This window comes from Hemibagrus wyckioides, linkage group LG06, assembly GCF_019097595.1.
Source record: "Hemibagrus wyckioides isolate EC202008001 linkage group LG06, SWU_Hwy_1.0, whole genome shotgun sequence".
Classification (NCBI taxonomy): Eukaryota; Metazoa; Chordata; class Actinopteri; order Siluriformes; family Bagridae; genus Hemibagrus; species Hemibagrus wyckioides.
The window spans coordinates 34,116,382-34,143,874 of NC_080715.1; the positions used below are offsets into that span (position 1 = coordinate 34,116,382).

The following is a 27,493-nucleotide window of genomic DNA, read 5'->3' on the forward strand; positions in this document are numbered from 1 at the left end:
TTTATTGCTTTATTGATTTATTGACCCATGACATGACCAACACACAGACCAAGCTGGAACTCGAACACAAGGCAGATAAGAGAATCCTCTGACTCTCAAACCTAGTTCTTTGTCTGTTTCACTAATTCAGAGAGACGCTGGTTCCTAACATTCCTCATGGTTACCTCTCATCCTGCTCATAGATTAACATCGAGGTGTGACCCTTGAAGGCCAGGAGCATGCCACAAATTCTAATTCAAACTCAAATTTCCAACTGTACGTGTAATAAAAAATAAAAATTATCCTGAACATGAGGTTATTTCAGTCAGATGTGTCAACCAGATGAGTTCACTGCTACTCCTTCATCAGACCGGTCATTTATCGGTCTCAGAGCAAAGACAAGGCAATGCTCCCATGATCGGGTGATGCAGGACACCATCACAGCCTGGATGTACCAATTCATACGGAGTTTCATCCTCACGTCTTGCAGCTACCTGAGCATCACCACAAAACTGGTCCACGTCACTCTTTCTAGTGGTGTGAGCACGGTGATTATCTCTGAACACCTTCTCAGCTGGATCCTCATGACCATGAGCCAGGTGTTAAACACCACATCTGGCAGTGAAGGTAGGAGTTAGGAAGCTAGCTAAGAGGGTGTTGGTAAGTCAAGTGCAGGGTTCAAGCCTCAGCACTGCCAAGCTGCCACCATTGGTCCCTTGAGCAAGGCCCCAAACCCACACTGCTCCAAGAGTGTTGCATCATGGCTGACCGTGCGCTCTGACCCCAACCCCGAAGGATGGGATATGCAAAGAAAGAATTTCACTGTGCAGTAATGTATATGTGACAATAATAAAGACAATTTAACTAGATAATGGATGTTATCTAGTTTTCAGAGACTTTAGTAAAACATGTTATTATCCACACAAACTGAATCATTTTCAAACTGCCACCTGTCAGATATCACTCAAACACCAGCTCAAGATGTGATTGTGTGTCAAAGCACTGACTCTTAGATTTAGAGCTTAGGTCATCAATAATCCATCATCCAAAATATCCATCACCAGTCCTGTGGTCAGAAACTAAACTCTCAGATCTAAAGAACAACTGACAAGCATAAAACCATTTTACATCTTCAACATGCAAAATTTTTTAAATAAATATTACAAATAAAGAAAATTAATGTTCAGTATGTCTTTACATGTGATATCAAGTGTGTTAATGCATGCCTCATAAAAAAGATCGGATTTTCCTCATGTCTAATCGCATTTGATCAGATACTTGGGCTAAAAATTGATCTTAACTTCTGGAGTCTGTTCTAGTTGGAGTGTCCATAAAGCAAAATGGGGACGTACTGAATATTAAGAGTCTGAAATTAGTTGTATAAGTTACAATAAGAAACACAATAAGAGACAGATACACTGTATTGCCAAAAGTTTTGGGACACCCCTCCAAATCAATGAATTCAGGTGTTGTTTTTCAGGGCTTGGGCTCGGCCCCTTAGTTCCAGTGAAAGGAACTCTTAATGCTTCAGCTTCATACCAAGACATTTTGGACAATTTCATGCTCTTTGTGGGAACAGTTTGGGGATGATCCCTTCCTGTTCCAACATGACTGCACACCAGTACACAAAGCAAGGTCCATAAAGACATGGATGAGTGAGTTTGGTGTGGAGGAACTTGACTGGCCTGCACAGAGTCCTGACCTCAATCCCATAGAACACCTTTGGGATGAATTAGAGCGGAGACTGCGAGCCAGACCTTCTCATCCAACATCAGTGCCTGACCTCACATGCACTTTTTCTAGAGGAATGGTCAAAATTCCCATAAACACACTCCTAAACCTTGTGGAAAGCCTTCCCAGAAGAGTTGAAGCTGTTCTAGCTGCAAAGGGTGGGACAACTCCATATTACATTCATGTGCATGTAAAGGCAGACGTCCCAAAACTTTCGGCAATATAGTGTATAAATGTATATTTCTTATTATGTTTTCAACACATCACTGACACAGACACTCACAGTCAGAGGGCTCTTCCTAGCCTTGCCCTCTTTTACCCCTCTGGCAGCGTCCCATTTCTCGGCACTGACTTCGGTCTCGTTCCATTCGGGCCAGATGGGAACACAGCTCCTCCAAAGCTCTCCTGAGAAGCTCCCAGAAACCCCAGAGACCAGCGAGGAGACCCTACAGCCAGCGCATTAGTTACTCATACAGAGCCATTATAGTCAGTAGTTCAATCTATTTAAAGATCATTAATAAGAAGTGAAGATAATTCGAGTTACTAATGAGTTTAAAGTGTGAAGTAGCTCAGTGATGAATGTATTCCACTGCAGCAAGCAAAGGGAAGAACAGCACGAGGCACCATTAAAAATGCGGTTGTTGTTGTTTTTAACTTACTCTTTAGTAGGTGACTGTTCTTTAGATGAAAGGTCACGGCTGGATGTTGAGTCTCTTTTCTTTAGTGATGGCTTCGACATTGTGGTTGTGTTTGTAAAGCTTTGTGAAACAATGAAGTTAGAGCGCAGAAAAGTCTAACCTGTTTTCTTCTGTTGCTAGGCAACGACACTGCATCGGACCGAGCAGGCTGTATTCATTAGCCGAGTCCCAAAAGAGGCGTGTGTGTATGTGTGTGTGTGTGTGTGTGTGTGTATTATATGCGAGAGAGAGAGAGAGAGAGAGAACAAGTCTTATTTATTGCCTGTTAATGCAATATAATTATAATATTTTTTAAGCAATCAATAATCAGTTCCTCTTCCGGGATTCCGTCATTTTTTTCGATCGAGGAAATAAACCCACAATCAAGCAAACTCGGCGATATTTAAAAAGAGCTTGGGGCTTTTTTTTTTTTTTTAAATAAAACAAACAAATTACAGCAGATTTTCCGCAGATCTGGGTTCGAGGCGCGTCGTGTGACGTCATCACCACGCACTTCCAGACCGAACCGTCCGTGATGCACGTGCGTCGAACATGATCACAGCTAATAAAAAGTCATTATATGACGAATGTTTTTTTTTTTTTTTTTTTTACTGGTAGGAATAAAAAAAATCATGTGATTGTGGTTGCACCAATTCAATAAGTTTAATGCAAAAAAGACACAAAATCAGCAGACACTGGCATAACATTATGACCACCTGCCTATATAATATTGTGTTGGTCCCTCTTTTGCTGCCAAAACAACCCGTCCTGCACTGTGTATACTGAACCCTTTCTATCAGAACCAACATTAACTTCTTCAGCAATGTGAGCAACAGTAGCTCGTCTGTTGGATCGGATCACACGGGCCAGCCTTTGCTCCCCATGTACATTAATGAGCCTTGACCGCCCATGACCGTCACCGGTTCACCACTGTTCCGTCTATGGACCACTTTTGATAGATACTGACCACTGCAGACTGGGAACACCCCACAAGAGCTGCAGTTTTGGAGATGCTCTGATCCAGTGGTCTAGCCATCACAATTTGGCCCTTCGTCAAACTCGCTCAAATCCTTACACTTGTCCATTTTTCCTGCTTCTAACACATCAACTTTGAGGACAAAATGTTCACTTGCTGCCTAATATATCCCACCCACTAACAGGTGCCATGATGAGGAGATCATCAGTGTTATTCGCTTCACCTGGCACTTCCCAGAATGTTAGTCCTGATCAGTGTATATTCACACACAGGCATTAGTACTGATTCTTAAATCCTTAAAGGTCTCCCAATTCAAACAGATTTATTATTAGTAGTAGTAGTAGTAGTAGTAGTATTAATATCAATCACTGACACAACCTGTTGGTCAGAACGAAATCTTGAAGGACACGTGTGGACAGTGCTTTGCGTATAAAATAAGGAATCCAATCCACTATAATGAATGGACAAAAAGGTTTGTGCACCCTGACCATCACACACATACAGTATGCGATTCTGTTGCAATAAATATTTAAGCACACGGTGGCATAGAACGTCTCTGTATGCTGTAGGGTTCAGTGCAGCTACAAACCCTGCTCCAGCATGACAAAGCAGCTTCATGAGGACATGAAGGTTGGAGTGAAGAACTAGAGTGTCCTGCACAGAGCCCTGACTCTGACTAAACCCCACTGGGATGAACTGGAACTGGAGTCTCCTCAACATCCCAACATCAGAGTCTGATCTCACTAATGCTCCTCGGCATCAGAGTCTGATCTCACTAATGCTCTTGTAGCTGAATGAATCACCACAACATCTAGTGCAGAACCTTCAGAGAAGAATGGTTATAGAAGTTATAGAAGCGAGTGTCTGCAATAGAATTGCATGCACAAAGTTATAGAATGGTGTCTGCAAACTTTTGACCAAATGTTCAAACCTTAAATTTATACTCTTTTGCTAGAGCTTGCTTAAATTGTTGAATCTGTAAAGCAATGTGAAAAACAACAACAAAGCTCCTCATGGCAGTTTTATCCTAATAGTAATGTACAGACTGGACTATCCCCTTGTGGCCAGTTATCACCCGTGTTGTTCCTGGTGTCCTGGGAAACACCTCACCAAGGAAATCAAAGACCTGCTATGTTGATCACTGAAGGTTGGTTACAATGAAGCGGTCGTGTAAAGTTCCTTCCCTTTGCAATTAACACGTAAAAATGCCAAAAGGACACATTAACCGACGCAAATTAACATGAGAAATCACCTGAAAATAAACAGCACTGTCATGGGGGTGGTGGGGGGTGGGTTGAGCTGTACAGAGGACAGGAACTGGGCAGTCCAGCATGTTGTGTGTGTTTCTGAGCAGCACATGACCTCAATACGGTACAAAATATCACACAGTTAAATGAAGCCCTGGTCAGGTTCAGATACTAACTGGGTTTAAATACAGAGTCTAGTCTAATAAATAATCAGGTTCATGTGGAGGAGGTCTAAATATCCCCATTATCAGCAGAATACATGATACTGACCAACCCTGGACCTCTAGTGTGTTAGTTAATGTGTGTGTGACAGTGTGTGAGCGAGTTTGTTAGTGTGTGTATGATAGTCTGCGAGTGAGTATGTTAATGATGTGTGTGAATGAGTGTGTTAGTGTGTTTTAGTGTGTGTGGATGAGCGAGTGTGTGAGCAAGTGTGTGTGTGTTTGTATGATAGTGTGAGTGAGTGTGTTAGTGAGTGTGTGTGTGTGTAATACTTCAAATGTATAAGACACACCATCGCCATGCCAACAGAGACAAATTGGACAATTGACCAAATTTTATTTTAAAATTTTTATTGTGCTTCGAGGTTGAATCCAGCGTATTTAAAACACTTTCTCACACTCCTCACGCCCCGCACTCCTCACGCCCCGCACTCCTCACGCCCCGCACTCCTCACGCCCCGCACTCCTCCCTCGATGAGTCTCTAAACATCCAGAGGTAAACTCTAACACTTCTGTACCACTTCACATATTTCACACCTGTCAGAACTCAGACAAACATATTCCTATGTCCCTCTGCACGGTTTCTGTCCAGAAAGTCCATTGACCCTCTGCATGTCCATCTCCAGAGACACAAGCTCTGGACTGAAAAAATGAGGCAGAAAAATAGGGAGGGAAAAAATATAATAACTGTAAAGTTAACATCAATCCTTTTTTTGTTTGTTTTAGATACAGATTCCTTAACAACTTCTTTTTTTAAGCATGCTAGTGCTCAAAATGAGAATTTTTCTTTTCTGATTTAAATAAAAAAAAAAAAAAAGTCTTAATTTGTGTATAATAAACATGTACTTGGTCCAGCCTCCTATAACACCCATAGGGTTATTTATTCTCAAGATGACGACAAATATGCCAAGACACCTGACACTGTGGAAGACTAGAAATATAAAACATCTTGAACTGTGTTGAGTCAGAGAGAGAGGGGGGTGGGTGGGGGGAGACAGACAGACAGACAGAGACAGAGACAGAGAGAGAGAGAGAGAGAGAGAGAGAGATGAATCTTCATGGCTATGGTTTCCTTGTACGTTCTCGTGAATCAGGAAGTAGTGGACATAATGGTGGGGTTTTGGGTCTCTGTCCCTAGCCAAGAACCCCTCCTTTATGGCAGGTGAATGGACAGATGAAGGCTGGACGCTAGCAGCAGCCTGACTTGCTCTCCGCCAGCACAGCCTCTTGGTCCAGCTTGATCCGGTCGCCGTTGCTCTCTTCGTACGGAACGCCTTTATCGTTCAGGAGGATGTGTTCCACCAGGAAGCGTGCTGCCTCGTCCACGTTAATGTTATCCTGCAGAACAAAGAAACATGGAGATAAACCTGGAGAAAAACATGGAGAGAAACGTGGAGAAGAACATGGAGAAAAACCTGGAGAAAAACCTGGAGAAAAACCTGGAGAAAAACGTGGAGAACAACGTGGAGAAGAACATAGAGAAAAACATAGAGAAGAACATGGTGTCTCGAATGTTCTACACAACTTTTTTGGAAAATATAAATAAAAACATACACCAAAAAAATTGTGAAAAATAGCACACACACAAAAGGGTGTTGGTTACTTTTACAGTATTCAGAAGATCGTGAAAGAATTACTTTTTTATCTCATTCTTTGAGCAATTGAGGGTTAAGGGCCTTGCTCAGGGGCCCGGCAGTGGCAGCTTGGTGGACCTGGGATTTGAACTTACTTACACACATTGTTTGTGTGTGTGTTACTATGTGGTGGGAGAGTATGTGATAATTACATTATAAACATTACAACATGTCCCGTTCCTTAAAAAAAATAAATAAAAAAAATCTTGTGAAAAATTATCTAGTGAAATTGTTTTTTTTTTTAGAAATTTATGGGTTTTCATACAATTTTATTTTTTCTGGAAAAAAAAAATGACATGGTGTAATATTTTTTTTCCAAAGGAAATTACTATATTATTAAATGTACACTTTTTAAATTTATTCTTTTATTTATTTATATATGTATTTATTTATTTATGTATTTATTTATTTACTTATTTATTCATGTATTTATTTATTTACTTATGTACTTATTTATTCATGTACTTGTACATGTATTTGTGTTTATTTATTTATATACTTATTTATTTATGTATTTATCTATCTATTTATTTATTCATGTACATATTTATTTAATTATGTATTTTTTTTATTTAAGTACTTATTTATTTAATTATTTATTTGTGTACATATGCATTTGTCTATTTTCATGAGATATTTTTATTTAAAGAAAGCACAAGTCCACACATGATGATTCATGAATAAAGGACACTACACCATGTCCTTATGGGCAAAAAAAAAAAAACTTAAGAAATTCCACATTTTTTCTTACAAAAAGGTTTTTTTTAAATAATGTTTTTAATTGACCATTTTAGCAAAAGAAGAAGAAAAATCAGAAAAAAATAAAATAAATTAAAACAGCATGGTGTAATGGGTTTTCAGCAATGTACCGCCCCATACACACCATACACACTTACTTAAAAAAAATAAATAAATCATGAAAATTTAGCATTCACTTTTTTTTTTGTTTTATTTTTTTATTATTATGTACTTTTTTATTTATTATTTTTTTTAGCAGATGTTCTTTCGGGAGCTTCGTTCTTTTCTTCGTAATTCTATGTCTGATGTTAAAATAACAAAAAACAGAAAAGACAGATGATGTCCGGCTCCTGGAATAAAAAGCCCACGATGTTCTCCTCACAGAGATCAGATTTCTCTAAACGCTTTTCTAAATCAGATCTGACTTCAGTGAACATCACATGTCTGCAGTAACAGGGAAGGAAGAGAGAGAAGGAGGAATGGATAAATGAAAAACACACACACACATCACACACCTCGCACATCACACACACAGACATACCTCACACTCATCACACACTCACCATATACTCATCACACATATACACACACACATTCATCACACACACACACACACACACACACACATCACACACACCACACTCACATCACACACGTACTACACACTCAAACACACACAGTCTGTCATCCACACACACTAACACACACTAACATCACACAAGCACAACCCTTAATACACACACACACACAGTTATACGCATCCATGCTCTCTCTTTCTCTCTCTCTCAAACACACACAGTTATGTGTGCATACTTGCTTGCTTGCTTGCTCTCTCTCTCTCACTCACTCACTCACTCACTCACTCACTCACTCACTCACTCACTCACTCACTCACTCACTCACTCACTCACTCACTCACTCACTCACTCACTCACTCACTCACACACACACACACACAGAGAGACATAAGATAGTGTTAATGGAGCTGTACAGTATATATGGATGTCACAGTGGATGGAATCCTGAAGGCAAAACAGCGCCTGAGCGACTCTGACGAACCAAGGTCAAAGGTTTTTAGCTCAAACCCCACTTAAACCACACACACACACACACCCCTCCGGATTAACAGGAGTCTTTTTCAGCGTCTCCACTCAGATTGACCAGCAGTGCACCATGTGACCTCTGATTTCCTTGGAGCATTACCCAAGGATGGATTACTAAAGTGTGTTACCATGGCGACAAGCCCACATCGTCACCATCACCGTTGCTCCTAACGGAACATGATGTCCCAGTCAGCGTGGGCACTTCGAATACCACACACGGGGGAGAAAGTTTGTCCTTTCCACACAACTCGTTAAGAAACCAAACCCCGCGCATGCGTGTGTATCTGTGTTTCAGTTCTGTGAAATCGACCTGCTTACACACACCTACAGTAAACGCCGAGACTGCAACGAATAAACCCTCGAGGGAAGAAAATTTCCGCCTGCTCTTCCACTGTCTCAACTCTGACGCCGAAGCCACACCTGCGCTGTGTATACGATCTCTCCTCACTTTTCATTCTGCCCGTTTAGCTCGCCGCCGCGATCCCTCTCTATGCTAATCGGGAAAAACGAGCGAAACTAACACAACTAAATAAGCCAGCTGAGGTCCCTGGAGAGGAAATCCGAGAGAAAGAGATGCAACACATGAGGCTTTGTAGAACACAAGGAGGTCCTGATAAATGAGGAATGACACATCTGTACACACACACACACACACAGGTGACAGGTGCTGGAGCTTCCCACCAGACATCAGTGGATAGATTTAGCTCACAAAGCATGTGCTTATGCAGACTGGGTGATGAGACACCTTCTGTCAAACAGCTACACACACACACACACACACACACAAACAGACATGTGAAGTCATGTGAAGCTCCACACTCACACTCGGACCTCGGCTGATCCGTGTACAGGATGTTAGACATGCAAGGTCAATGTGCTGGTGATTACACACTGAGCTGATCAAAACACACACACTCATGTGTGTGTGTCATGTGTCTGTGGGAGTAACAAGGAGAGGCGCACACACACACACACACGCATGCACATGCACACACACACACGCATACATACACATACACACACGCATACATACACATACACACACACACACACACACCCATACGCTCATACACACACACACTTTGTCTCTCACAAACACACTCACTCATATACATACATACACACACACAGACACATGCGCGCAGGCTCATACACACACATTTGCTCACACACAATCACTCACACTAGATAACACAATCGTTCTCACACACACACACACTATCTCTCTGTCTCTCACAAACACTCATACATGCTCATACAAACACACTCACACTCAATCTCTCTCTCTCTCACACACACACACACACACTCTCGCTTGCTCATACACACACAATTGCTCACAGTCACTCACACTAGATAACGCAATCGTTCTCATACACACACACAATCTCTCTGTCTCTCACAAACACTCATACATGCTCATACAAACACATTCACACTCAATCTCTCTCTCTCTCTCTCTCTCTCTCTCTCTCACACACACACACACACACACACTCTCGCTTGCTCATACACACACATTTGCTCACACAGTCACTCACACTAGATAACACAATCGTGCACACACACACTCGTGCAAACACACACACTTTCAAACACACACACCCTCACAAGCACACACACACACTCACGCACTCATGTGCGCACACACACACACACACAGAAGATTAACTATTAGGTGATGGAATGACGCTCACTGATGAAAGAGAAACACTCGCTTGTGATCCTCCACAGGTTTCACCCAGACAACGACAGGAAAAGGAAACAGGAAAAGGACACAGGAAAAGGACAGAAAAAAGGAAACAGGAAAAGGACACAGAAAAAAAGAAAACCGCAAAAGGACACAGGAAAAAGATAACCGGAAAGGACAGAGAAAAAAGGAAACCAGAAAAGGACACAGAAAAAAGGAAACCGGAAAAGGACACAAGAAAAGGATACGGAAAAAGGAAACAGGGAAAGGAAACTGGAAAAAAGAAAACCGCAAAAGGACACAGGAAAAAGAAAGCGGAAAAAGACACATGAAAAAGGAAACAGGAAAAGGACACGGGAAAAGGAAACAGGGAAAGGAAAGGTGAAAATGACACAGGAAAAAGAAACAGGGAAAGGAAACCAGAAAAGGACACAGGAACAGGGAACAGGACACAGGAGAAGGATGAGTAGTTTTATTATATTATGATCTGGGAGAACAGTTTCATACAGAAGTCCTGTTTGAGGCATAATTCTTTAAAATATGTGGAGAATTCTGAACATGGCGTCAGGAAAGGCTTTGATCTGCTTAGCGTGGATCACGCTCAAAGTAGGTGAAGGGTCCTTCACCCTCGACTAAATCCTTGAAAGAAACCCTGACCTACTCCACCATACACTCAGACGCTTCATCAAGAGAAAGTCTGGACGGTGTGTATGAGGCGTTACCTTAGCAGATGTCTCGAACCAGCCCAGGAATCCCGCCTCCTTGCAGAAGTTGTCCATTAGCGTGGCGTTATTGGAGCCGTCCTTCTTCTGGTCGCATTTATTAGCCAGCAGGACAGAGGGGATGGGGTTCCCGTTTGCCAGCTTCACCTTGCTGTCCAGGTCGTGCTTCCACTTGGTCACGGCTTCGAACGTGGAGCTTCTGGTCACATCAAACACCACGAACGCTCCCACTGCCTCCTTATAGTACACTCGGGTCATGTTCCCGAAGCGTTCCTGACCTAAACACAACACATATTACACCATGAGTTCTTCAAAACAAAACACATTGTTCAGGATCACACAGATCTGATTTCAGCTTCACTCATTTCCTCATCCTGCCCAGATCCTCACGCCGCCGCAAGGCTGGCACCTAGCCTCATCACTTTTAAAGGGGCAACCTGGTGTTACATTACATCGGAAACCACATGTAACGGAATTAATCTGGGAGAAAAAATGAATGGAAGAAAAGAGAGAAAAAGAACCGTGTGAAAAATTGCTGATGGAAATGTGATGTGAAGCGACTGCACTGCATTAGACATCCAGTAAGAAGAGAGAAATCTGACCAGAGATCGGATTTTTCTATTATAGATGTACTGACTCCTCACTCACCAAATAAACACACACACACACACGCACAGAATTTATCAACCCTGGAAAATGAAGTGTGTGCTGTGAGAGATCAACAGAAGACAGACCAGACATGATGAAATGGACTTCACTGACCATCTGCTGTAATGCTGCTATAAAATGCTAATTCTGTGACCAAAAAAAAGAAAAAGGAAATAAACTCTAACCTCTGTCTACTGAGCACGAGGGAAATTAGAAAGATAGATCTAAATTTCTATTTAACATATTCTGCTTTGTCCATTGACAATGTCCATTGCTAAAAGCAAATCCTTAATATGACTCGGGAACAACAAGCCATTTTAAAAAGTGATCATTTTGTTCATCTTAAACAAATCCTTAATATGACTCAGGAACAACGAGTCGTCTCAAAGTGATTTGTTCATTTTGAACAAATCTTTAACATGACTCGGGAACAACGAGCTGTCTCAGAGAGAGATTTGTTCATTTTGAATAAATCCTTAATATGACTCGGGAACAAGTCGTTTTACAGAGTGATTCATTCATTTTAAACGAATCCTTAATATGACTCAGGAACAACAAGGCGTTTTACAAAGCGATTCATTCATATTGAACGAATCCTTAATATGACTCAGAATCAATGAGTCGTTTTGCAGAGCAATTCGTTAATTTTGAACGAATCCTTAATATGACTCAGGAACAACAAGTCATCTCAGAGAGCGATTCGTTCATTTCGAACAAATCCTTAATGTGACTCAGGAACAAGTCGTTTTACAGAATGATTCGTACATTTTGAATGAATCCTTAAAATGACTCGGGAACAACAAGTCGTTTTACAGAGCGATTTGTTCATTTTGATCAAATCCTTAATATGACTTGGGAACAACAAGTCGTTTTACAGAGCATGATTTGTGAAGTGATTATACCGTACTGTGAGATGTGGGATTTATTATCGAGAACCACCTAAAAACCTGCCATCCAGCAGAGCTTTCGAGGCTGCCACTGCCATCCAGCAGCTCATGACTACAGCTGCTAATATTATTACACTCTACTCTATTCTCCTTAAACGCAACAACTCTATTTAGGCAATAACAACAAAATAAATCAAATTCATATATAAGGAGTATTAATAGCTGATCAGCCCCAGACAGAACACATTTATCAGTAGCATGTGCCACAGAAATTCATTATTTCACTTTCTTACACGAAGAAATTCAATTATCATAAACGTCAATGTTTCCTTCTAGCTGATACTTTGCTAGATATCCGTACTTCGATACCTCAAAATAATCTGCCTTAAACTGTTTCGGAACTGGTTTTATGGATCTATTTTTCCTTGTTTGCTACACGATTGGGCAGAATCCCAAATAATATTCTCTTCAATGTACCATATTCAATCAGCCATAACATTAAAACCACCTGCAGAATATGGTGGTGTTACCTTTTGTTTCATAAAAACAGCTCTGAAGCGTTTTTTGAGGCCTGGACTCCACAAGAGCTCTGAAGGTGTGGTGTCTGGCACCAGGCCCGAAGCAGCAGATCCTTTAAGTGCTCTAGGTTGCGAGGTGGGGCAAAGACTGGCAAGTTCTGACAGTTCTGTCACTACAATACAGTATCCTCCGAAAGTATTGAAACAGCAACACTACTTCGTTATTTATTTATTTCCTTAATTTTTTCCCCCCTAAACACTAAAGACATCTGGGTTTAGGATCAAGACATATCTATAGCTTTGGCATTCCAATACGTTTTGGAGGGAACTACATTTAGCCTCAAGCATGCGGTCAGGTTTTTCTTTAAACCATGCACACACGCATGCTTTACACAATAAACTGTGTATATGGGTGTGAGGGTGTGAATACTTATGCAAAGCAGCATTCTTCAGTTGTTTTTTCTCATCTTTGACTGAAAGGCAACATCATTTTTACCTACAAACACTAACAGGAAGAATATGCATGTTTCTCATTCCAGTATTTCAGTGTGTGTGTGTGGGGGTGAGTACTTTTGCAAGTCACTGTATATTCAAATTTTTGTATACAAATTTATGTCATGTATGAAATACATACACATTTAGGCCACTTTTCCTGCATAGAGAGCAAAAAGCTGGGATAAATAAATGAGATCAAATATTATTGTTTTAAAATCCAAGAATTCGAGAGATCTTCATGTCTGTGTCATCACCAGCACTTCAGATTCAATTCAATTCATTTATAAAGCGCTTTTAACAATGGACATTGTCTCACTTTACAGAAATAAAGAAATATAGATTAAAGTTTAAAATTAAATTAATATATACACCGGTCAGCCATAACATTATGACCCCTGAGAGGTGAAGTTAATAACACTGATGATCTCATCATGGCACCTGTTAGTGGGTGGGATATATTAGGCAGCAAGTGAACATTTTGTCCTCAAAGTTGAGGTGTGAGAAGCAGGAAAAATGGACAAGCGTAAAGATTTGAGAGAGTTTGACGAAGGGCCATATTGTGATGGTGGATAGACCACTGGATCGGAGCATCTCCATAACTGCAGCTCTTGTGGGGTGTTCCCGGTCTGCAGTGGTCAGTATCTATCAAAAGTGGTCCAAGGAAGGAACAGTGGTGAACCGGTGACAGGGTCATAAGTGGCCAAGGCTCATTAATGCATGTGGGGATGGAAGGTTGGTGGTCATCATGTTATGCCTGGTCGGTGTATCTAACATTAATCATGTGGACTTGTGCAACCAAGATGTCCTGAGGAACTAATAACTCACTGAAGTTCATCCTGCTGAAGTCTTCATAAGTTCACTGATGAGTTGCAGCGTCTAAAGGTGTGTATAAAGGTGAAATTTTCGAATGTATTTAATCACCATTAGAAAAAGAACACAGCGTTCTTTTTATGTATGAGGTGTTTTTTTTTTTTTTATTTAAAGCCCTAGCTCTGACATCACTGAGATCCGTGGTCCTGATGTGGAATGGCCCATTTAATCATGCAGGCTGTGGGACAGAACCCCTGTTTAATGGAGTTCATTAGAGGAGAACTGAGGGACACGAATCTGACACAGGGGAAATAATCACACCCTTCATTACGCACGTCTGGCTTTTGATTCCGGCTCTTCACCTCACACACAGACACAGACACACACACACACAAGTCTATCTCTCACTTTCTCTCACTAATGCAGCAATATTTAAAAAAATAGTCTAAGGCTTAATCTTTACCAAGCAATACACACACACACACACACACACGTGCCTAACGTGTTTCCGTTTCATTATCCGCACTCTCTCAGCTGCGCACTTTACACGCCAAAAGCTCTGCAGGTCTCTCGGCAGCTAATTGCTCTTAATTGCCAGGCTAAATTTACTCCTTTTAACCTCAGGTGAACGCCCAGGGCGGCTGACACACAAGAAAAGAGCTCCTGGTTTTCATTTCCTTCTCCGCCATTTCCGCCAGGCATCTGATTAAAAGCCTGCTCTGCGTTATCAGGCTGAAAACAGTCGAGCCAAGCAGCTGCGCTTTCTTCCGTGAATTCTGGAGTGAAGTCGTACGCGATGGGTCCAAAAGGGGGTGCCAAAACTTTTGCATTGGTGATTTGTTTAGATATGAACCATTTAGGAATTAATTGCAGGTTGTGAACGTTCATTTGCATAATAATTAAAATATATTTTCACATATAATTGATATGAAAATGAATTACAGGTTACGCGACGTCTGATATTACACCAATTTCACTGTGATTTTAACCGTGAACCTTTACTACACCCTTCACGTGGCGTTTACCTGCTGACCGTAACATTTACATCAGCTCTACAGTCTCATGTCTACTGCCTTCTGATGACACGACGTTAAGGTTATATGTAAATTCATAGCTGCAGATGCAGTGCCAAATATTAGCGAGGTGTTTGTGATGCTAATCCTGATGAACGGCGAAGAAAACCCTGCTCAGTTTAGTGATCAGAGCTGCTGTATAATCTCCTCAGTGGCTCTACACACAATCCACTGCTGTTCTCTCAAAAGACCTTCAAAGACCTTTTACAAATCTGCTTTCAGAAAGGAAACTTACGGTGTAGTCACACCAGGAGAAGCGACAACCTGCTCCACCAGGATCTGCTTCTAATATACACTTTAGAATAAGACGAAATCTTATCTAGCATTAAGATGGAGCATTACTATACTCTAGAATTAATACACTGTATATGATTCCATCCTTTATCACTGGTGGAAAAGCCTTGTGCTAGGTCACACAGTGTCACGGTTCTGGTTGCCATAGTAATAATATGTCTCAGTGGGTGGAGCTTTAGCCTGTGGAGGAAGATTTGGTGTTTATCTGCAACATATCATGTGAGATATGAGCAGCGGCATGTGCTCTCTGTCAAGTATCATGTCCTCTCTACCGTCTACACGCTCATTGGTACTCGCTCTGTACTTTCTGGACACGCCCACATTTTGTCGCTGTTTTATCGTTTCAGTTACATCTCATACGTGTTACTGCTGCTTTATTCCCAGGTTTCTTAAGACCAGTATTTACAGTTTTCTTTAACATCAAAAAAAACATTTGAACTGGTTAAAATAACACAGCTAACTAAGTTGTATACATAAATAAATGATGTTCCTTGCTGCCATGAGAGGAAGCTGATGTCAATCTGACCTCTTTGCTGTGTTGCACATTCTGAGATGCTATTCTGCTCACCACAGAAGTAGTTATTTACATTACGGTACTTCCTAGAGGCTAGAACATTCAGCTGGACCAGCCCAGGAGTTCCTGAAATACTCCAATCAGCCCATCTAAAATCGATCCTTCAAACATTTTCCATCATTGTCCAACTGACTGGAGAACTATTCCTATTAAAGTGGCCACTTATTTTTTTAATTCTTTTTTTCACCCCTCCTGTAGGTTTTCGGACATTAAACTTGGTGATTCACTGTAGGCTACAAGAGAAGCACCTCAGCTCATCTGCCACAGTTTCTCATGTAACAGAGAAGTGCCAGATGAATGAGAACTCATCGTTTTAATGTATTAACAGCTATCGCAGGAACAGAAGCGATTTGTTATCGAGATGAAGGAAAAAGGAGGAGAAATTAGTTTGAAAGCAAATGCATGGTAGCATCAAGGTGCAAAAAGTGAGTTACTGCTTGAACAGAAACACACACACACACACACACACACAGAGAGAGCTACTATGGAAACTTATGATGCAAGAGTTTTGCAATATCTGCATACCATGCTCTCTTTTGCTTCAAGCCTTCTAATAAAATGAAGAAGCGACAACCGTGACGAGCTGTAAGAAGGTACAGTTTGTAATGCTGTCAAATTCCGACTGCGACACACCAAGCTAACTAAAATAATCCTGTCAGTCTGATAAAAATCGCTCATCTGCCAGTAGAAAGTGCTAGCTCATGTGTCTAAGGCTCTGGATTGTCGGTAGTTCAAACCTCTTCACCCCTGAGCAAGAGCCTCAACCCTTTCTGCTTCATGTGACAAGCCTTATTTAGAACCAAATAGACACGTTAATTCATCGATACTATTGTGTGTGCGATTTCATAATTAGCAGGCAGTAACAGAAGAAAACAATTCCTCTTAATAGCACTGATTGAACATACAGCATTTGAGAGCTTTAAAAGGTTTTTTGGGCTGAGCTCCAACAATGAGGAGTGTGTATCGGATACCTGTTTCTGGGTTAATCTCGATAAACGCTACTGGTCAATAGCGTGGGCCGTCTACGCTGCTCTTAGAGTGAGTCAGAGAGCGAAAAGAGGTTTTTTTGTGTCTCCCATGGGCTCATGATGTCAAGGATCAATTGTCATTCATCACTGATCCATACCTTCATCAATAACACAACCCCTGAGTCACCGGAGGCTGATAAAAGCAGCTGTTCGATCTGAAATTAGAACAAAAAAACCAAGCATGCTTTAATATGTCGGTCATTAAAGTGATTTTTAGACACATCCAGGTCTGCCGAGAAAAAAAAAAAAGCACAAACAATGGTGATTATAAAATGATGGCTTCCTGCATAGGAAAAAAAAAAAAAAAAGAGTCACTGAGAAGGGAAAAAGAAGAAGTAACGAGAACGAAAGCCAAAGAACGGAGGAAAGTCTTCGCCCATAGCCATGGCAACCACAAGTTTTTCTTTACACGGTCCTAATCGTGGTTATGATCTCGTGGGTGTGTTGTCATAGAAACAGGCCAAGCCAGACAAGCCAGCTGCAAGTATCCCCCCAGTATGCAAGAAAACAGCACTGCACTTCAGACACTGACCAGCCCCAGTGTCCCTCATTTCACTCACAACACCATTAATGAAAGCCAGAAGAAGACAAGGACGATGCAACCTGTCTGCACAGGGCACATCCCTCACGCCGCTTGTCATTTAACCCGACCAGCTCTGGATAGACTTCTTACCGGACATGAACAGGCAGGCCATTTATACAGATTAGCTATGAACAGAAATGGGCAAAGAGTCATCCTGCATTCTGGCTTTTAAATGAATTACTGGATATGAACAAATATTGTGACAAAAAAAATGACCAGACTTTTATTTGGGTATAAAAACTGCTGCAGTTTTATTGCAAAACAGCTAGATATTTATTCAGATTGGAATCAACTAAATGCTAATTAGCGAATAAAGGTTCAATGGGTCAAACTGAAGGGTTTCGCAGGTCAGACACTTTCATCATCAGTATTTACAGCCACGCTAAGTCACCGTCCTTAAATATTCAGCAGGACCAAGGTCATGTTAAAAAAAACAAAAAAAAACAACTGCTAGAAGTCCCAAACACTTTCATATCAGCATATCCACAATCTCGTTTGTCCTAGACTGGTCAAAACCTGGACATCTTAAAGACTGCCCTTTCATTTCATTTCCTGTTTGGAGATTAAGAGAGAGGTATCGGGAGAGAACAAGGATCTGGATTTCTCTGGAGCTCCAGGGTTGTAATCTGCTCATCTCTCAGGCAGCCCAAGAGGAGTATAGCTATTCTGGGCTACAGTGGGAGGACAAAGCCCTGGTTTCACTCAGGCTCCAACTCACACATCTGAAAGTCTCGATTACAGTCTTTCTAGTCAGGGTCATTATAATCATTAGATCGAGAGACAGAGAGAGAGAGAGTGAGAGAGAGAGAGCACGAGAGAGAGAGCGAGAGAGAGAGGACACTTTCAAGTTCTTTCACCAAAGTGCCAATTACTTGCTTGATTAACAGGGTTAATAGAGGGCGTATAGTTCTGCACTCTTCTACACTGATCTGTTCTGTTTAAGTTAATCCTGGTTTACACACAGAACAAGAATCTGAAATGATCTATACAGCATAATTCCCAATCCCCAGAGATTCACCCACACCTCTCATCCCTACAGTAAAAAACCTAACCAAAACCAAAGGCAAACTATCCCCAGCATTCCCTTAAAACTCATTATTTCTCTTTAACAAAAAAGCAATCTTAATAGAGAAAGATCCAGGTTCAGGTCAGGAAAGGAAGGACAATTCCCAATGAAGACAAATTGTGGATCCTTTAAAGAGAAAGAACTAGATCCTAGAGACTTTCCAGAACACTGGAAAGTATAATTCAACCTAGTGGCTTTTTGCAGAATTCATCCAAGATCTCAAAAGCACCAGCACTGAAATTCACCCAACAACCCGAGGCCATCACATGAAAGCATCACCTTCTTTCTCCACCAGCAATGAGTCACTGGACGAGAAGGAAAGGATTGACCAAAGCTGTATATATGTACAAACACCGAGATCCCATGATACGATGTGCTCCGAGAGAAATACCCGGAATCCGATGCGCTACTATCACATCTTTTCATCAAAGAATGACAGCTTCTCAGGCGGAGTTCAGAAAGCCACGGGCTAGAAGGCCTGCCTTTAGCTCCAGGAATATTGATGTCATAGTGAGGGGAAGGGAATGCGACACTCGCAGACAAGCACTGCAACATTAGAAAAACATGGCCCCTGGGGCTTTCACATGACATCAGAAGTGGTCACCAACTCCACAACATGCATGGTATCTTTTGAAAAGCCTGGAAGTGGGGGTATTGTTGAATCTTACAAGAAGTCATGTTGACTGTTAAAAAATATATATGTATATTGTCTGTTGTCAACGGTTTGAGTTGCTAGCATTGACTATATTGTTGCAACTGCTAGGTGAATAATCGTAAAGATGGCATGGTAGGACCATGAAGGATCTAGGGATGAGGTAAGATTCCAAAAGGTCCATTTAATTAGTCAGCAAACAACTACCAGTTGCTAATTATTAGCTGGAAGCTAACTATCGAACAGGATTCTGCAACAAAAAATGGTCATTACAGCTGATTCTCCACTCAACTGTGTGAAAAAAATGAATAAAAGATAGCAAGTGCTTTGTTTTTATTGTTTCAGGAACATGGAAGGTCACCCATGTTTCGTCATGGCCAATTCCTTCCCATCTAACAGCTTGTTCTCCATCATGACATGACAGGAATACTGAGAAATATGTGTCCATTACTAGCTTGTACAGGTTGTTTCAGGATACAAAGGCAAAGGTTGAGAGACGTTTTTATGCAGGTGGAGGAGCCAGAGCGGATGGTCAGATATGAAGCTTGTGAGGAAAAAGAACAGTCGTATTGATTAACCTGGAAGCATGTAGGATGTGGTGCTGATTCAATCACATTTATCCTGGTCAGGGTCGGTGTGGTGGCAGGATTAGACAAGAGCTTCTGCAGAAGTGGACGGGATTAGTCACAGGTGTCTGTAGGAGTAGGCGTGATTAGTCGATATTGTCTGGAGAACTGTGTGGGATTGATTACAGGTGTCTGCAGAAGTGTGTGGGATTGGTCACTGGTGTCTGCAGAAGTGTGTGGGATTGGTCACTGGTGTCTGCAGAAGTGTGTGGGATTGGTCACTGGTGTCTGCAGAAGTGGGTGGGATTGGTCACAGGTGTCTGCAGAAGTGGGTAGGATTGGTCAAGGGTCTCTGCAGAAGTGGGTGGGATTGGTCACAGGTGTCTGCAGAAGTGGGTGGGATTGGTCAAGGGTCTCTGCAGAAGTGGGTGGGATTGGTCAAGGGTCTCTGCAGAAGTGGGTGGGATTGGTCACAGGTGTCTGCAGAAGTGGGTGGGATTGGTCACAGGTGTCTGCAGAAGTGGGTGGGATTGGTCACAGGTGTCTGCAGAAGTGGGTGGGATTGGTCACAGGTGTCTGCAGAAGTGGGTGGGATTGGTCACAGGTGTCTGCAGAAGTGGGTGGGATTGGTCACAGGTGTCTGCAGAAGTGGGTGGGATTGGTCACAGGTGTCTGCAGAAGTGGGTGGGATTGGTCACAGGTGTCTGCAGAAGTGGGTGGGATTGGTCACAGGTGTCTGCAGAAGTGGGTGGGATTGGTCACAGGTGTCTGCAGAAGTGGGTGGGATTGGTCACAGGTGTCTGCAGAAGTGGGTGGGATTGGTCACAGGTGTCTGCAGAAGTGGGTGGGATTGGTCACAGGTGTCTGCAGAAGTGGGTGGGATTGGTCACAGGTGTCTGCAGAAGTGGGTGGGATTGGTCACAGGTGTCTGCAGAAGTGGGTGGGATTGGTCACAGGTGTCTGCAGAAGTGGGTGGGATTGGTCACAGGTGTCTGCAGAAGTGGGTGGGATTGGTCACAGGTGTCTGCAGAAGTGGGTGGGATTGGTCACAGGTGTCTGCAGAAGTGGGTGGGATTGGTCACAGGTGTCTGCAGAAGTGGGTGGGATTGGTCACAGGTGTCTGCAGAAGTGGGTAGGATTGGTCAAGGGTCTCTGCAGAAGTTGGTGGGATTGGTCACAGGTGTCTGCAGAAGTGGGTGGGACTAGTCCCAGGTGTCTGTAGGAGTAGGTGTGATTAGTCGATATTGTTTGCAGGAGTGTGTGGGATTGGTCACAGGTGTCTGCTAGGATTGGTCAAGAGTGTCTGCAAAAGCTGGCAAAATTGGTCAAGGGTGTTGGAATAGGTGTGATTAGTCAAGAGTTTCTTTAGGATCAGGCAGTATTACTCAAGTCTGTCTGCAGAAGTGTGTCAGACGAGTCAAGATAGTCGGCAGAATTGGGCAGGGATTGGTCAAGAGTGACTGTAGGAGCATGCAAAATTGGTCAAGAGAATCTATAGGAGTGGAAGGGTTAGTCAAGAGTGTCTGTAGCAGCAGATGGTATTGGTGAAGAGTGTCTGGAGGAATGGGTGGGATTAGTTGAAAGTTTCTGTAGGAGCAAGTGGGATTGGTTAAGAGTATCTGAAGAAACAAGCAGGAGTGTCTGTAGTAGTTAAAGGGATTGGTCAAGAGTGTCCATAGGAGCAGGTGGGATTAGCACCCATTTAATCATAATTCCAAGTAGATATTATGGGAGGTTTCCCCTATCAAACTTAAACATAGGCAACTGATATCCAAAAAATAAAATAAAATTTATTTTAACCTTAAATTTAGAATGAATTGTTCCAACAGATTAAAAGAACCTGCTGATAGAAAAGTTAACATATAAACATTTGCCAGTGTATAATGGGGATAAAAAACGAAATTACCTGGGATTGATACAACAACATTTTCAACCATAATCCAATATATGATCATCTAGCAAAAGAAAGGAAGCATGAAAACACAGACTTCCCTCCTCACAGCATATCACTGACGGGTATGTCAGGAGTCACCATGTAAAATTCCCCTTCGCAACTGACTCACACATATTCTCATAAGCAATCGAAGGGGAAAAAGATGTCTAAATAGTTTCTGGAAGTCACACATTCTATTTACTTTATTAGTTAACTGGATTACACGCACGCAATGGTATTTAATGAATGTCATGTGATATCAAAGCCATTATATAGACATGTCTATCAAAATGGAGCTCTGGAGATTATAAACAAAATTATTGGAAATTCCTCATTGCTCTGGAAAAAACAAATGAATGTGTAAACCTGATTTCTTCTGGGTGGACATTAAACATCAACCAAACACATGACCATAAAGTCTCAACTAGTATCAGTTTACTGGACCTCTCCTGTAGCATTTACGCCACAGACCTTCAGCTTCACAATTCTCCGGGAAAATTCCTAAGATTTATGATGCACATTATCCTGACTGTGTGAGCACAAAGAGCTATAAACCCCGGCATTATGGTATGAGAGCAATTTCTGGAAATATGGAAATGAGTGGGGAAGAAAAATTATTTTTTTGGCACTGCAGGAGAGAAAAACAGCTCGGATTTAGAGCTACTGATCCTGTTTACACTGCTATACAGTGTGTGTGTGTGTGTGTATATATATAGATGTATACCTTTATTTAAAAAATAAATAAATAAATAAATAAATAAATAAATAAATTTAAAAATCAGTTTCACTGCTATTAATAATAAAAAAAATCTAATAAATTTATTTGTTATTTACACATTTTTTATTTACTTTTTAAATGTTTTAAAATAATAATAATAATAATAATAATAATAATAATAATAATACACTTATGTCTGATATAAATAAAATAATTTATTTATATACACATTTGAAATTCAGATTAAAAAATAATAATTCAAAAATGATAATATATATATATATATATATATATATATATATATATATATATATATATATATATATATATATATATATATATATATATATCAAAAGTGAGTACACCCCTCACATTTTTGTAAATATTTTATTATACAAAAGTGAGTACACCCCTCACATTTTTGTAAATATTTTATTATACAAAAGTGAGTACACCCATAAATGGAAATGTCCAAATTGGGCCCACTTAGCCATTTTCCCTCCCCGGTGTCATGTGACTTGTTAGTGTTACAAGGTCTCAAGTGTGAATGGGGAGCAGGTGTGTTAAATTTGGTGTTATGGCTCTCACACTCTCTCATACTGGTCACTGGAAGTTCAACATGGCACCTCATAGCAAAGAACTCTCTGAGGATCTGAAAAAAAGAATTGTTGCTCTACATAAAGATGGCCTAGTCTATAAGAAGATTGCCAAGACCCTGAAACTGAGCTGCAGCATGGTGGGCAAGACCATACAGCGGTTTTACAGGACAGGTTCCTCAGAACAGGCCTCGCCATGGTCGACCAAAGAAGTTGAGTGCAGATGCTCAGCGTCATATCCGGAGTTTGTCTTTGGGAAATAGACGCATGAGTGCTGCCAGCATTGCTGCAGAGGTTGAAGGGGTGGGGGGTCAGCCTGTCAGTGCTCAGACCATACGCCGCACACTGCATCAAATTGGTCTGCATGGCTGTCGTCCCAGAAGGAAGCCTCTACTAAAGATGATGCACAAGGACACCCGCATACAGTTTGCTGAAGACAAGCAGACTAAGGACATGGATTACTGGAACCATGTCCTGTGGTCCAATGAGACCAAGGTAAACTTATTTGGTTCAGATGGTGTCAAGCGTGTGTGGTGGCAACCAGGTGAGGAGTACAAAGATAAGTGTTCCTTGCCTACAGTCAAGCATGGTGGTGGGAGTGTCATGGTCTGGGTCTGCATGAGTGCTGCCAGCACTGGGGAGCTACAGTTCATTGAGGGACCATGAATGCCAACATGTACTGTGACATACTGAAGCAGAGCATGATCCCCTCCCTTCGGAGACTGGGCCACAGGGCAGTATTCCAACATGATAACGACCCCAAACACACCTCAAAGACTACCACTGCCTTGCTAAAGAAGCTGAGGTAAAGGTGATGGACTGGCCAAGCGTGTCTCCAGACCTAAACCCTTTTGAGCATCTGTGGGGCATCCTCAAACAGAAGGTGGGGGAGTGCAAGGTCTCTAACATCCACCAGCTCTGTGATGTCATCATGGAGGAGTGGAAGAGGACTCCAGTGGCAACCTGTGAAGCTCTGGTGAACTCCATGCCCAAGAGGGTTACTTTGGGCCCAATTTGGACATTTCCACTTAGGGGTGTACTCACTTTTGTTGCCAACGATTTAGACATTAATGGCTGTGTATATATATATATATACATATAATAATAATATACAAATAATAATATATAAATATAAGACAAAATAATCATTTAAAATCAGATTACATTTCACTATTAATAATAAAAAAACATTATTTATTATTTAAATTTTATTTTTAAAATAATAATAATAATATACTTAAAATCAGATTAAATTCCATTGCTATCAAAAACAAGTCTTACTTTTTTAATTTTTTATTTAATTTTACATTTAAAAATCAGATCACGTTTCATTGCTATTACGTTACCAATGGAAGATGCAAATAAATCAAAAACAGATTTTAAAAAATTCTTATATTTTGGTTATATTTTAGCATATTAACCTCAAATGTTTCTAGACATTCTCTATCTATATTTTTAACATGATTTATTTCATTCAGGTCCTAGGCTTTACAGGTGAGATTTTATTTCTATCAGATCTCACCAGATTACATGTGTCCATGATTTTCTACGCCATGTTCGACCGCTGCTCCTTGCCGTATTTAATCTGGTAGTGTACACTCACTGATATTAAACACTTCCTGAACTGCAAATCAAAATATGTCTGCTTAAGACTACAGTGTGATTGGGTTGAACCTTGACTAGAGGAGGAGAATGGAGAGGGAAGAAATGAGATGCTCGGGCTGATTAAAGGAGCCGTTACAAGCCAATAGAATTTTTATTAATATAATTGACTATGATGAGATGACCATCATGCATATGCTCCACAATTTGTAGGGAAAAAACACTCCTCTTTTCTAGTTCTAACATTTTAGAAGTCTTTCCTGAGATTTCATATCTAGTGTAATTTTTTTATTTTATTATTATTATTTTTTGTTATTCCTTTTAAAACTGAGGAGTTGGAGATTTTTGCTGCCTTTTTTAATTTTATTAGCAAACCTACTGTCTATATTGTGACATTTCTCTCTCTCTCTCTCTCTCTCTCTCTCTCTTTCACTCACACACTCACACAGTGTATGAACTCAGTTCAGTAGTTCAATTGAGAGTGTGGGTATATCACAATATTTACAGACACGATATATATATATATATATATATATATATATATATATATATATATATATATATAAATAATCGATATATCATGTGTGTAAATATTGTGATATAATATTGTTTGCTGAATCGCTGACCTCTAGTTGAGGGTTGAGCGAAATAAATATGTTTTTGATTCACCTGCTACTGAAGGAAAGACTGTCCTTATGATATAGTTTCCATTTCTCACTCTCTCTCTCTCTGACACACACACACACACACACACTAATCAGTGCAGCCGACTGGTGACCTGTTTTCTGTTGTTTTTTTGTTTTTTTTTAAGTGTAGAGGTTTTTCCCCTGTAAAAAAAAGTGATTTCACTTCCTCTTTAGCACCCTTCTGTTTTCTAACCGTCCAATCTGAAAACACACACACACACACACACAGTGTATATACACAGTTCACTCAAGAGTGTTTCACACAAGCACAAAAACACACACACACAGTGTATATACACAGTTCACTCAAGAGTGTGTTTCTGAGAGAGAAAGAGAAAGTAATTTTTTCCTTCATCATACACACACACCCACACACAAACACCCACACTCTCAATTGAACTACTGAACTGAGTTCATACACTGTGTGTGTGTGTTTGATGAAGGAAAAAATTACTTTTTTACACTCACTCACATTGTATATACTCAGTTCACGAGAGAGAGAGAGAGAGAGAGAGAGAGAGAGAGAGAGAGAGAGAGAGTGTGTGTGTCAGAGAGAGAGAGAGAGAGAGAGAGTGAGTTAGTTTTATTTTTACATTAATTTCACACACACACTCGAGTGAACTGAGTATGTACACTGTGTGTATGTGTGAAATGAAGGTTAAAAAATTAGTCTCTTTTTCTCTCTCTCTCTCTCTCTCTCTCTCTCACACACACAAACAAACAAACAAACAAACAAACAAACAAACAAACACACACTAAAGTGAGTATATCCACGGCTAACCCTAACCTTTACTACATGAACACACTACACAGTGCAGTAGTGTTTGTGTAACTGTTCTGGACGGAAGTACACAAACCCTTTAGTTGTTGTGGTTTTTTCCTCCGAGGGGCGGAGCCTCATATAACCTACATAACGTGACTAACATCAAGCTGCTGATTATGAACACTAATAAACCCTGAACACACACACACACACACACAAACACCCACCCACCCCGGTGGCTCTCCGTTTCGGTTTAGTTTTAACGCGAAAAAAAATGTTTAGAGAGGAGTAAAAAGAAGATGACGGTGTTTTTTCGGGAAGCGGACTTTTCATTTAAAGTGTGAAGACTAAACACCTCCTCACGAGATCAAAACAACAACAACAACAACAACTTACCTGCGATGTCCCATAGCTGAAGCCGGACCAACGTTTTACTGTCCCAGTTGAGGACTTTCAGGGCGAAGTCAACCCCGATTGTTGCTCTGTAATGCTGGGAGAACAGCTGATGGACATACCGTTTAATGATGCTGGTTTTTCCTACACCTAACTCCCCAATCACCAAAACTTTAAACAAGTACTCCTTACACTCGGACACCGAGCCTCCTGCCATCCTGTCCGTCTTCCACCGAAAGCAGAACAATTCAACTGACCAGCGCTTCCCGTTCCTCCAAGCCGCAAACTTCTCGCTAGTGAGATATTAACTTTCACACTGTCTCACTAAAATCATGAAAAAGTGCAGCTCTTTCCCCACCTCGTCTCCTCTCCTCTCCTCTCCTCTCCTAGCCTCTCCTTCTCTTCTCTTTTCTTCTCCTCCTTCTCTTTCTCCTTCTCCACCAAACCACCTGATAAGTCACAGGACCCGGAAAATATCTGGCACTGGGAGATCCGTCCTCAATGCAGAAGTGAACTAAATAGGGCATGAAACCGGGACTTTTACACACCCTATCAAGTGCACTTCATTGCCTTTAAAGGATTTCATTTTAATCTGTAGAGATTTCTAGAGAGGGGGATTTGAATTTCAGTTCAGTGCTTCACGTGCTCTTCGAGTTGCTGATATTATTTTTTTGCATTTTATTTATTTACTTATTTATTAATTTGTTTGTTTAAATAAATAAAAAAATAGACATTTGTTTATTGTTTATTTATTTGTTCACTTGTTTGTTTATCTATTTATTTATTTATTTGTTTATGTATTCATTTATGTATTAATTAATTAGTTGATTGGTTAATTTATTTTTGATTTTTGTTTATTTATTCATTTATTCAATCATTTATTCATTTGT

General features: G+C 40.8%; 2 protein-coding genes across 4 annotated transcripts in view; both read right to left on the reverse strand.

Annotated features, from left to right (window-relative positions):
• adgb (androglobin) overlaps positions 1-5,076 on the reverse strand; it is a 46,769-nt gene extending 41,693 nt beyond the window's left edge. For all 3 annotated transcript variants that reach the window (XR_009204798.1, XM_058393079.1, XM_058393078.1), the window contains exons 1-2: positions 2,370-5,076; positions 1,994-2,156 (exon numbers count right to left, since the gene is read on the reverse strand). Coding sequence is in view for 2 of the 3 variants with exons in the window: in XM_058393079.1 (XP_058249062.1) it covers positions 1,994-2,156; positions 2,370-2,449 (243 nt within the window). In the remaining variant the exon portion in view is untranslated. The remainder of the gene's footprint in view (positions 1-1,993; positions 2,157-2,369) is intronic.
• A 211-nt stretch (positions 5,077-5,287) lies between these two features.
• rab32a (RAB32a, member RAS oncogene family) lies at positions 5,288-27,028 on the reverse strand. Its single transcript, XM_058393080.1, has 3 exons — positions 26,607-27,028; positions 10,719-10,996; positions 5,288-6,169 (listed from the first exon to the last, which is right to left on the reverse strand). Exons 1-3 carry the CDS (start codon positions 26,818-26,820, stop codon positions 6,020-6,022), a joined length of 642 nt encoding a protein of 213 aa, XP_058249063.1. The 5' UTR covers positions 26,821-27,028; the 3' UTR covers positions 5,288-6,019.
• Between the last annotated feature and the right edge of the window lie 465 nt (positions 27,029-27,493).

Excerpts from the sequence above, each read along its gene's own strand:
- rab32a (XM_058393080.1), bottom strand. The coding sequence starts at position 26,820 with ATGGCAGGAGGCTCGGTGTCCGAGTGTAAGGAGTACTTGTTTAAAGTT. Across the intron at positions 10,997-26,606 it reads TCAGCTATGGGACATCGCAG|GTCAGGAACGCTTCGGGAAC; the intron begins GTAAGTTGTTGT and ends TGTTGTGTTTAG. Across the intron at positions 6,170-10,718 it reads GGTTCGAGACATCTGCTAAG|GATAACATTAACGTGGACGA; the intron begins GTAACGCCTCAT and ends TTTGTTCTGCAG.